We start from the raw sequence: 13,133 nt of genomic DNA on the forward strand, positions 1-13,133 counted from the left end.
AACCAGTCTGATGTGTGTAGATGTGTTCGGTGACAGCAGTTATCAGATTAAAGTGAGGTCAACTATTGATTGATTTGAAGCAGGGAGATTTACTTCCAATCACAGTAATGGGTGTTACCAAATGAATCAGAGAATGCACAGGTAATTTATTGATATCCCTGCAGTTATGGTCTTGACTGGACTTGAAATAAAGTCCGAAGTGCTCTTTGTCTGAGACAAGGACGATAATACAGTTGATTCACCAAAAGTAGTGTATGATTTATGGGTAGGATTTAATGAACTATAGAAGAGTTACTTAAGGTATTACACATCTGTTTACAACTGAAACTGTAAGAATCACCCAGTCATTATAAATCATTGCAGGCTGCTCTAAATACATTCATGCTTCAAGTCTATTGTCAGCACAATGTCAAAAAGCCAGTGGCCTCACTTTCTACTGCTTCATCTGAATGAATATCCCACCTGTGTACTAGGCATCAAAATACACGTAGCGTTCATAACTTGAGACTAAAGTGAAAGTCAAAGGTGGTGCTCCATTGATAGTAAGGATTGCAAACTGTTGATGGTTGTGGAAAGGCTTGAGAAACTGTATATTCATTACTTTTAAAAAATAATTGTTAGTTCGTTGTTTCAGTTTCACTCATTGCTTACTAACTAATTTCAACCACTCAATTGCATCATGTAGTGTTGATGTGCTACAACTGACTCAGGTTGATGGGCAGCTTACTGTTTTTTGTAAATTACTAAAAATCAGCATCACACAAATTTATTTTTCCCACTGTACACAAGTGTATGGATTTATCTTATGAAAAAAATCACAAGTAGTTGAGTTCATTGGGTTTGGTTGAGTTCATTTTTTGAGCCTTCCACATACGCAGCAACAAATGCAGAAGTACCCCCTAGCACAAGTACCCATGAATATCCATACTGAGTATACACTATGAACTATAGCAAATTGTCATAATACACTGATTTGACATGTATCTAAGATTTATCATTGTTTGAAGCTCTGATTAGTTCCTCTTTTTACTTTGTGTTTTCCATTGTGAGAAAATTCTGTAAATCAACGGCACACTCAAAGATGATTCAGTATGCATAAAAAATGATTTGAGTATACTTAATTTGTCACACTACAAACTAAAAGCATGCGAGGGAAAACAGTATATGGTATTTGGGACACAGCTATAGTGTGATTTCATGGTGACATATATGCATTTCCTCCATCCAAAACAAGTTTCTGATGATCTCCTCTGCAGCCAACAGGGGGCAGTGTTGGCTAAGCGAAAAGCAAAACTAGTCTCCCACCCTGCATTTGGTTTAACTTCATCATATTTTAAAGTTCTTAGAGGGGGTTGCACACAAAAGCACAGTTGGATACCACCAATAATGTATGGCACCTCAGCCTTGCCCTTGCCTTGTCAGAAAAATCATGTCTTATCTCATTCTGCAAATACCGCCTCTGCACAGAGAAGGAGAGAAACAGAACTCCAGCTGTCATCTTTCCTCCAGCCCACCTGTCCAAATATCAAAACCCCCACAACGCCTTGTCATCAAAAGCTGGAGCTTCACCGGTATCCGCTAGGAGATAAAGCCTCTCTCATTATGCTGTCCATGTTTGTATTTAGACAGGCAGATGACCACTTGCTCTGAGTCTGTTCAGCGTCTTAATAAAGGTGCTCGGGTGGGTTGAGCTTCTCTTTCAGGCTGAACACCAGGTGGAAGGCCTTGTTCTTATCTGCCAGCTCATTTGGACAGATAGACACATGCAGAAACACATGCACACAGAGGCACAAAATGATACAAATGCACGCACGCACACACACACACACACACACACACACACACACACACACACACACACACACACACACACACACACACACACACACACACACACACACACACACACACACACACACACACACACACACACACACACACACACACACACACACACACACACTTCCCTTGTCGCCTGGTCAGACTAATGCTGCAGCTCTGTGTGCCAGTTGGCAGCTGTAACAGGCTGGGCACTTGTCTGGACTCAAGCTTGAGGCAGGATTTCATTGGACGTAAGGGAAGACTGGGCAGCTTGTGGTCAACAGTGAATGGCTCTGCATATCAAATATTGCTTTCATCCACTTTTCTGGCAACGATTTCAATTTGTCTTTTGCAAATGCTCAAACATCAGGGAACCAGAATATTTCCTCACTCAGGCTGTAGATAGACTCCAAAAGTCCCCAATTTAATGTGAAAATGTGTTTGATTGAGTTTAATATATTTTTTGGGTCGAAAAGCTTCTTCAGCTAAAATGAACTAATAGATTAGTTTTAGCCGATACTAATAACATATGTTGCTAATGATAATGATGGATAATTTAAAGACAACTCTGCATTATAGCACATATAAAGTTACCTATGATGGCTCACAGTATCGGTAAACTTGGAACTAGAATTACCGCCTCATGGTAACAGTGACCTTTCACCATCAAATTCAAATCAGTTAATCCTTGCGTCCAGGTGGACATTTGTGCCAAATTTAAAGAAATTCCTTCCAGATGTTCCTGAGATATCACGTTCAGAAAATCACGTTAAAAAAGTGGAGGGATGGATCATGTTAAACAGCACTGGAAACTGGCTTAGGCAGGTGAAAAGTAACAAGGTGAAACAGAAACATTGTTTGACACTATATAGCTAGCTCAACTTTGATTTATTGTGCGTCACACCCGTCAGCTTCACTTCATAGGCCTCCATTGAAAATGACTCGTAGAATGTTGCTCTGTCGCTCATAATGTGATCGCAGCAAAATGTTTTTCAATACTGACCAGCCAACATCAGATGACAAGACTAATAATAGAACAGGATTTCCAGTGAATCCGTGCCAAAACACACACATTAACAGCATACACATACCCACATGTAATAGATGTTTCAGTGATTCACAAAAACAGTCATTTACCAGGGTTGTGTGAGATGATGACATCAGCTAGCTGCTGCTCAGGGACTGGCTCTTGCTTGCTGTTGTCTTCTTCCTGGAGTTTATCTACCATGGCGATTACACAGTTGAGACATTTGGCCACGTTGGCCCACACCCTGTCCTAAAAGAGCCAAACATACAATCAGCAGTCAGATCAGCCTCACTGATTAGATCTTTCTCACTGTCTGATATTTGTGAAATTGAGGGAAGACCAAAATGTGCAACAAAAACTGAAAAAAAACAAAACAGTTGAAGCAGCTTTACAGTGTACACTTGCTTCATGTCCAAAAGGTCAAAAATAAAAAGCCGTCTGGATGTTATGAGAATACTCTCAAAGCTCTCTATTGCTTTTGCTGAACTCCAACTGTTAATGGACAAATAGGTGCTTTCACTTTTGTGTGTGTGTGTGTGTGCGTACAAATATGATAATCTAAGTGTGTGTGCATGTGTTTTGTAAATGGTGGTGTGTATTTTGGTCTTTCTTGCTTCAAAAATATGGTTTGAACACGATAAAACAGCGAGGAATATTTTGAGCGATAATTAGGCATTGGTGTGCAGGAATGATGTCAAACTCCTGCTGTCAGTGAGGCAGATGCCGTCCTCACACACAAACAAACCAACAGTCATACACACTTCAATGAAAAGAAGCAGCATGGCTTATTCTGCAGTGACTTTGTCATGATGAAATGTTTAAAGCCCTTTGAGAAAACTCTCATTAAAAAAAGTGTAATGTTTGGTATACAATCAAATATTGCAAGTAAATAAAGTTATTTGCCATAAAAAGGTTAATCTGTAATGATAGTTTATCTCCCCGTGTGTGCTCGACCACGAAGACCAGCAGTAAATATGAATGTTCTTAAAAATAAATAAAACTCTCACAAGTCACAGCTTTGAGAGATTTCTTAATGACTTAGTAATGTAGTCACACTCACCCACTCCTCCTCGTCGTACTCTTTATGGTGCGGTATGGAGTCCTGGTGCTTCAGCGGCACACCTTCACCTCTATTCATGCTTTGTGATCCTTCCACATTATTACACACCGCTGTGTTGTCAGTGATGGACGTGGCCGGACTGTGACCTGGAAGTCCCTGGACCAGGCTTGGGTTCTGGTCACTGCCCTGGTGGATGTGGCCTTGATGCTGGCCTCCCTGCACCGGGGTTTGCTTCTGGTTCTTGGAAACGTACCCGGGCCGCGCTGCATGCAGTGCCAGCAGTGCACTCTTGACCAATTCATCCTTAAGTGTGTGAACAAATTGTTCTGTCTGTAGCAAAGAGAGGGAGAAATACAGATTGGAAAAAAGACATATGCTGAAAGTTGTGAGGAAGCACAACAAATTAAAATGTAAGAGCTGAAAAAGCAAAAGAGACAGAGTAAGTGGGAAGAGATTGTCACATTGGCGAGGGCAAGAAAATACAGGTGGAAGTAATCTTGGAAATGTGGAACTATTTACAGAGGAAGGGAAGAGAAACAAGGAACATTAACACTCTTTCACCATACAGTAGCTGCTCTCCATTACTGCAGCAAAGTCGGTGAGCAACAAACAAACAGCAACAAACAACAAACAATTCAATTACTCCTCCTCCAGCCTGCTTCTCCGAGGAGCACACCTCCTTTGATCTCAAATTCACCAGCTACTGTAAGTTGATGATGATCCCGGTACCAAGGAGCCTCGCGCTCGCTGCCGCCACTGTGTGAAAAATGATAAGGGCTCTCAAGAGTAATTGAGTTAGCACTGCAATAAGCAATTTTATTACCATGGCAAAATGCAATCTAACAAAACAAGAGCCAGGCCCTCCATGAAAAGAAACCGGTGAGGTCATTTCTATGTATACATATATACATTTGCCACACAAACACCGTTTTCCTGCGTCCTACCCAGAGCCGGCCCTGACCCATTTGGTGCATTTTGTGCTTTGCAGTCAATTCCACCACTAATGGGGTGATTCTGTGGGCAATCTAGAAAATAGGGCCTATTTAAATAAGCCAAGTCGTTATGTTGTTGTGGGCTTTTTCTTGGTGTGGACTGAACAGTGAGCTTGTCAGAAAATAAGTAGACAACTGAGGAATAGAATCGCGGCCGGTATGAGAGACGCTTAATGTTGACGTCAAAAGGAAGTGATTCTGAACTTTGTCTTCTGTTGAACCCTTAAAATTAAGCAATGTCAACTTGTGACTCCTTCGAAAAGGCTGTGTGACCGGTCAGCAGTTTAACAAAGAAATTATTTTCACTTCTCTGATTGCGTCCTTTGTGTAATTATCCATTACTCATCCAACTATCCAATATAATATGAGAAAAAATATATTAAGTACAAAATGGCGATGTAAGAACCTTTTTTTTCTTCATATGGGCCTACGCTTAACGACGATGCTTCACATTGAGCTGCAGATCCAAACACTGGCTTGTTACTTCTGTTTCTTTAACAACTTTTCTTAAATCTGACACTACTGACTTGCGTAAAAAGTATCTTGTTCCTCTTACGATGCAGCTACAGTGTGTTTCAATCATTAAAAAAACAACACAATTACTGGTCCATCTGAGTCTGGATTAACTGTTCTGCTCTTGATTTAAGACAAACGGAAGATTTATCCACATAGAATGAGCCATTCGATGAATGTTTGAGCGGTGGAAGCAAATGATGACCACACTTAAAACACCATTGTATCCAATTCATATCCATTGTAATTGCCTTGCTTGGATCCAAAGTGGAGTTCCATTACTGTAAGTAAATGATGTGAGAGCTGAAATCTATGGATAAGACTGTGTGGTGTAATTATAGTAGAACAAGCACTTGTGCTGGAATACTATTCTGCGATGGGGTTAGGGTTAGGGTTGCATACAATCGTACATAAAGAAGTAAACATCATTTTAAAGATAAAAAAATTCTCACTTCACTTCGGTTACTGAATCAACACTTGATTCAGTAACCAAAACACTTAACAGGAACTGGGGATTCAAAATGTAAATTCACATTCAAATTGAACTCTGCTTATCTGACCTCAAAGTTAATTTGCAATCTATGAACCCATGTATTATTCATTATCGTTCCTGAGATGAGTGAACAAAGCCCAACACTGTATTTAAAAAGAATCTGGATCTTATTTGCACTTCTTTCCCACCGGGTCAAAGAAGTCATGTATTTCACTATGACTGAGTAACATTTTTTTGAATCTTATTTTCTATGAAACCCATATATTTGTTTCATAAGAACCAACCAATCATTCAAACATATTCCTAAATATTATAAAGTACCAAGGCTTGTAGATCTAAGAACAGGATCTACAGCGAAGTGCAGAAAGCATTTTAATGAAATGCTGTACAGCAGGATCCATATAGATACTGTGTTAGAAATAGAATATCAGAGGTGCACTCCTTTGGGCAAAGGAGGAAAGCACTGCTGCGTCATTCTCTTACCAAGACTAAACCAAAGCAACTTTGCTCCTCCCCGCACAAAAAAACTACTCCTTAGTGTAGCTCTTCCACACCTACCTGTTTGAGAGATCTGACATGCTCAAAATCCCTTGGGAGGAATTCTGTTGCTAGTCTTTCTTTAACATATCTGCTGATATGATCTTGACTGAGCAGAAGTGCAAGTCAGAAAGTGCCTCTGTGGAAAAAATAAGTTACGTTTGATCTATAAAAAAACAAAAAACAGGAAAACTGGAGAAATCTATTCACCCAGAATGGTTTCAGATGGTTTTTATCCTGAAGGATGAGCGGATTTTGGTTTTAAAAATAGAGCTTATTCACTCGATGTAACTTCGCTTGAGAGAAATGAAGGGAGGCTGGATGGAGAGAGAGCTGGTCAGATTCCAACAGCACTTGGCTGTCAGGACACTTATTCACTATTGCGTTTATGACCTCCATTCACCTTATAATCTAACATAATCACGCATAGAGGATCAAACCGCAGCTCCTCCAAGGTAACTGTTAAGATGGAGACATTCAACTTGTCCTAGGACACAGCTGGAGGGAGGGGAGAGGTGTTGCAAATGTGCTTTCACTGTGATAACCATCAGAGTGAAGTTATTATTATCATCATCAACAGAATTATCACCATATAAAGAAAAGCAACAGCACATTTGCTGTTCCGGTTGTGAAGTGAAGGAGTGTAACATTTAATTAGGCCTCAAGTCAGGTGGTCTGAGGCAAAAGGGAAAAAGTCAGATGCAACGAGTACTTGATAAATAAAAGTTCTTACATCCCCCTGATTTTCTCTGGAGGTGTCTCATCATCCCATCCTCATTTCAGATTATCTGAAGGAGTGAGTCACTGTCTTTACTGAACAAACTTCACGCACACTGCAGTGACGCACTCTCAAATGCACCTGTCTTTTTTTGATGTATGTAAGAAGGATGTCAAATATTTGTTTGAGTATGAATATGGAGTTTTTCTTGGGGTGGTTTTATTTTCATTATTGAATAATCAGCTAATTACTTTGTTGATTAAATCAATCGTTTCGTCTATTTAATGACGCAAAAAGTGGTGAATGCCCATTGTAATTTTTTCTATAACTCAAAGACAGACAGTTTACTATTACAAATGAACTCAAGCTGTAACACATTTGAGCAACTGGGACAAGGAAATATTTGGCATTTTCATTTTAAATATGGCTAAAACACTAAACCTTAAGACAAAAGCAAAACATTGCAGGGTATTATGTTGTAGAGTTTGTTAAAGGAACACACAAATATTTTTGCACTTTCTTTCTTTCACAAAGAATCAGATAGTACTGAAAGGCGGATTTTGTTATCTTTGGACAGAGCCAGGCTGCCTTTTTCACCCTGTTTACAGTCTTAATGCTAAGCTAAGCTAACTGGTTGCTGGCTCTAGCTTTATATTTAATGGGTAGATATGGTAGAGTGGTATTGATCTTCTCATCTAACTCTCAGCAAGAAAGCAGATAAGCACATTTCCAAAATTGTCAAATTATTCCTTTCAGTCTTTTGAGGGGAATTTGTGATTTGACCAATATGAATTAAACAGGTTAGACATTACTCTTGTCTGCCCAGGTGTGAACGTGTGTGAATAACTGAGCATGAAAAAAAAGAGCGACAGATAGACGACCAGATGTTGAGGAGGAAATATGGACATTAAACGTGTGATCCACGTTTGGAGTCTTTGGGGCTTGAAGAGAGTGATGTCACTTGAACATCAGCTTTTAGACACACAGACAGAAACACCTCCACTGCCCTCAATCAAGCACAAGCACAAACACAACACAACACAAACAAACACACACACACACACACACACACACACACACACACACACACACACACACACACACACACACACACACACACACACACACACACAAACACAGCTTGAGATTTTAATCAGAGAGCAGCCCTGCTTGTGCTGACCAGGCCAGGGGTTTACTAGGCCAATGTGTGCGTGTCTAATCAAGGATGAGAGGAAGTGGTGACAGAGCGAATGTACCAATTAAGCAGGCTGATTGGGCTCTATTCCACTGTGGCAAAAACAATCTCTCCCACAACAGATTGCAATCTGACAGCACCAGATGTAATTCATTAATTATACTGATAAAAACGCCTCAACTCCATAAACCTCCATGCTGCTATTCACTTTTGTTAGTTTGGCATTTTTATGATGAGTTATGGATTTTTTCCTGAGGTTGTCATTTTAGTGTGCGAAGCAAACTGCTGGATTTTGAGTTTGAAGTTATTTTATATAATTTATAAATGTTGCAGTTTTGTTTTCAATGAAACTAGCAGACTAATATTACCAACACTGGTACTAAGTCTCTGTTGTAGAATAACTCCACTGAGAAGTTAAACATTTGGTAAACAGTGTCACAGTCAATGTATGCCTATGCATCCACTTGAGTAGTCTGCTGAATACAACTCTACTAAGAAAGCGATTGGTTATAGGCTTAGAAGCAGAAAGTTGTTTTAGGATGAGTTTGGGTTTAAATGAATTTAGCGTCACAGTTAAAGATTAATCTAAAAGTCTTTCAGGCTGAGCTGTTACCTGACAATGTTTGTTGATATGTCCGAGAATAAAATAGTTGGTTGCAGCAGCTTGAGGCCAAGAGGAATAAAGGGATAGTTAAGTTGGGAGTGAGGGCATGTGGAGGGTTTGAATGCCGCCTCACCTTGTCAGAAAGGTTTTTCAGTGCATCCCTCAGTCCAGAGGAAGAGTGCACGTGGGCAGCCTGGAGGAGCTGGTCTGCTAGGCTTGTGATGAGGGGCTGGAGGAGGCTCATGGTGCTGAGTACCTCCTGAGCTTTAGCTGTGTGCTCTGGGGAGTAGTAGATACACTGGTAGGCAGTGCTGAAGCTGTGGGGAAAGAAAAAAAGACATCAATTCAGATTTGACAGTCGCACTAGTAAAACCTGATTTTAAAAGAACTGGGACACACTCGCTTGTAATGAGATTGTAGACAGACAGTACTGGACAGAAGCTCGTCCCATGTTTGTTTAGATAAATGCTGCTAGAATAGGAAGAGGCAGTACTTGATATCTAACACGCTACACTGCAGCAATCCCTAGTTGACCTGCTCCACCTGCTAAACCTTGACCGGAAAAATCTAAGCACAACTGATCGAGAACAGGTTTCCTTTATTTTTTCTTGAAAGGTGTGAATTAAGTAAATGTATTTTTTGTGGTTGGACCATGAAAGCATCTCTAACAGGGATTGTAAAATAGCATTTTTAAATAAATAGCATTCCTGGTATCAAACACATATATTTTATTATTAGTAAATGATTTATCTAAAAGCCTTTTAATGTTGTGGGGTTGCTTTGTGCATCTACATGTCGCTGTAGCAGCAAGTCCCTACTGCCCTGCTGTGAATAACAAGTGCAACCTTTACTAACATCAGTTGCGTCTAAATGTATTTACATTTTAACACAGGCGTAAATTGTTCCACAACAACAAAGCTTGAGGAGAAAGATAACTAAAACTTTTATTGTTCCCGAACAACAATAGAAAAGCTTCACAATAACGATTTTTGCTTCTAATCAAATAGGTGTTATAGAGTGGTTGATCATAACTTTACAATAGCAGATAGATGTTCATGATCAAGTACTGACAAACAGACAAATAGTGTTTTTAATTGACTATAAATGTTGTGATATGGTACATTAATTTGTCTACTTTTGCTGCCTAGAAAATGTACAGCAGCAACCCTTTCCAGGTATCCGGCATGAACTGTCAAATTGAAACTGCAGTCCAATGTCAACCCATTTTCTCTTTATGAATAATTAATCCCTGCTTCATTTCCAGGGAGCTATTTAATCTCAGACAAAAACACCTTTTGTCAGTTCCTAGATTCAGGGCAAATCACTCCAATCAAACATTCTCCTCGGGTAAAGTTCCAGTGACTTTCAATGAGTTTCTGCTGACTTCCTGCCATCAGATATAGCGTGGAGCGAGGCAGTCATTTGCAACCCTCCTAGCTAGTTTAGAGTCAGCTCCGCACTCCTCTATGTAGGCCAGACCCCAGAGCCAGATCCTAAGGCATAATTGACATAACAGAAAGAGAGAGAACAGCAGATAGAGGAAGGGAGGGACACATACAAAGGGCTGGCATAATACAGTATTCTCTGCAGCGCTCATAATATTTTCAGCGACGGAAAGAGTGCTTCTTTAGAAGTCGCCCTGTGTGGAACAGCACTACCTGATTTATCAGAAAGTGTGAAAATCCGAAGGCCTTAAGAAATTAGGCGTTGTAGGTACTACATTACATTACATTACAGTCATTTAGCAGACGCTTTTATCCAAAGCGACTTACAATCAGTAGTATGTTACATATCAGTCACCCATTCACACACTGATGACAGGCTACCATCAGAGGTGCCACCATCAGACTCTAACTAACATTCATGCAACATCCAGTCCACACCGATGGCAAGCCTTCGGGAGGAACTTGGGGTTAAGTGTCTTGCCTAAGGACACATCGACTGCCGAAGCCGGGTATCGAACCACCGATCCTCTGATTGGAGAACTACCTTGCTCTCCACTACGCCACAGCCACCCCACTAGCCACTAACTATGTCTTTGAATGGCTAACCTTAAAATCTTGGCCTTGTCATTACTACTAATGAGCTCCCTGGAGGACTACCACCCACTAGCTCAAGGCTAATCAAAGGATTTACTAAGTGAGAGAAATACACAGGACAAACCGTGTGAAATACTCAACCACACACAGAAACACCATGTCTATTTGCGCACTTGTGTTGCCCCCACTTTCACAACCGTACCTCCAAATGCTACGATTTCAGTCACAGAGAAGACCATAATTGAATAATCTACTGCAACAAACCCCCTTTCTCTAAACCCCTTTCATCCTCTGTGAGCTTACATTTGTCTTACTACATTATGCAGAGCTAAAGAGAAAATAAATTCCCACAGGACTGCAACAATACAGATACTCCAGAAAAAAAAGGTAAAGGAGAAAGTTGTTGGAAGAGGACAATTGCTTCAGCGACTGAGATTCAATAACAGCCCTGTTGACTCATAAGTACAAATCCAATCCCATTAGGGAGTCCATGCAGGCAATAATGAATGTTAGGACCTGCCACCTGATGCTAGATGACAGAATTGATCCTCTCTAAGGCTGGCTAAGGCAAGGAACTTTAATTGTCTCATCAGCAATGCACTCCAAATTAATCTACCAAGACCGCAAACCATGAAAAGGTAAAAAAATTTAAAAAAGCATAAATCCATGTATGCAAACTTGATGAAAGGCCAAAGGTGATGTTGCACAAGAGCAGCTGATTGTCATTTCAAGTCTTGGGTATGTTTTCCATCCCCGAAGTAATTTAGGAGTGCTGTGTGCCAAGTTTTTTTAAACATGGTGCCAATAAAACACAGGTTGGATGAACAATATAATCTAATACAACAGCCCTAGATTCCTTTGTGGATCATGTAATATTTATCTTTTGTTGTAATATGTAGGTGGTGATTGAACCCTGGGGTAATGTCTGAGGCCAGAGTTTGTGGTGTCATTAGATTGCATGATATTTTCAATAAATAAACACAAGAGCAGGAAATCCTTCCACCTGTCTGGCTTTTACCTTGGCGTGACTTCAAGCCAGTCGCAGCCTCAAGCTGATTCACAGCAAACCTGAACTCATAAAAGGCCTCCTGCTTCACAAATCCTTTACTTTTGTTTAAAGGAAGTCCCAGAAGAACTTGTTATTTACCGTTTGTTTGATGGTAAAAACTATTTCATGTTACAATCCAGTTGCTTTTCTTTTAAGTTAAACAGTTTGGTTCTAATACAGTTGCCATTTGATCAGAACATTATTAGCGTTTGATATCAATAGTGTTCTTTTTGTCATCTTATCTGCAATGATCACAAAGAGAGCGGAAAATCCTTTGAAATTTGAAATAAAGAGTTAGATGGCTGTTTGTACTTAGATTGTTAGTTTGCCGATTCCTTTTAACTGCAATGGCATAACATATATACATATCTTCATTGATATTCATAATGTGAATGTGAACCATTTGTCCAGCAACTATAAACTTTGAAGTCTGCATGCTATTTATGAACATTTATGTCTCGGTCAATGACCAAAGTGACTCATTAAATTTCCATAAATGAAGTATAGAGCATTTCAAGTCAAATAGTTTTCTTGTTTTCCCTCATAAAGAGACAAACCAAGGACTAACGCTTCACTGTAGAGGGTTGTCTTTTGAGTGTTTTAAACATAATGATACCCAAGTTAAATCTTTTACTGTGCAATGGTGTGAAATAAAAATCCGATTTCTTGCATGTTAGAAAATCTCAAAAATGTATGCTGGTTTACAGGAGCATGTAGAGAGCTTTCAAATTGTATTCCAGTTGAATTCTCTCAAATTGGAGCTACAACAGATTAAAAGAGGCTTATTTGTGCAGACTGTGTAAACCTAGGTCACACAGTACACATAAATGATATGTTAGGACTCATTGTCCTTATAGTGACCATCACAACTACATTCACCTACAGCCACCTGCTTGCTCCTCAGCAGTGCTCTGTACATGGTGCACCTGTGTTTTGTGACATTCTTGTCACACACAAACCCCTTTCCTTCATGTTTTACTGACCTGCAGACAAATCCAAATGCAACAATCATACTCAAAATGATGTCACTAATTCCAGGATTCAGAGTAAATGGTGCGGCTTGAACATATGATCATGACTGGTCAT

The 13,133-nt window shown here is 39.9% G+C and overlaps 1 protein-coding gene across 3 annotated transcripts in view; it reads right to left on the bottom strand.

Annotated features, from left to right (window-relative positions):
• The window catches only part of inpp4b (inositol polyphosphate-4-phosphatase type II B), a 129,112-nt gene that overhangs the window by 15,533 nt on the left and 100,446 nt on the right, over positions 1–13,133 (bottom strand). For all 3 annotated transcript variants that reach the window (XM_054605298.1, XM_054605297.1, XM_054605299.1), the window contains 3 exons: positions 9,094–9,277; positions 3,909–4,238; positions 2,959–3,097 (listed from right to left, as the gene is read on the bottom strand). In XM_054605298.1, coding sequence (XP_054461273.1) covers positions 2,959–3,097; positions 3,909–4,238; positions 9,094–9,277 — 653 coding nt within the window. The remainder of the gene's footprint in view (positions 1–2,958; positions 3,098–3,908; positions 4,239–9,093; positions 9,278–13,133) is intronic.

The sequence above is a fragment of the Anoplopoma fimbria genome, chromosome 9 (assembly GCF_027596085.1).
Source record: "Anoplopoma fimbria isolate UVic2021 breed Golden Eagle Sablefish chromosome 9, Afim_UVic_2022, whole genome shotgun sequence".
NCBI classification, from domain to species: Eukaryota; Metazoa; Chordata; class Actinopteri; order Perciformes; family Anoplopomatidae; genus Anoplopoma; species Anoplopoma fimbria.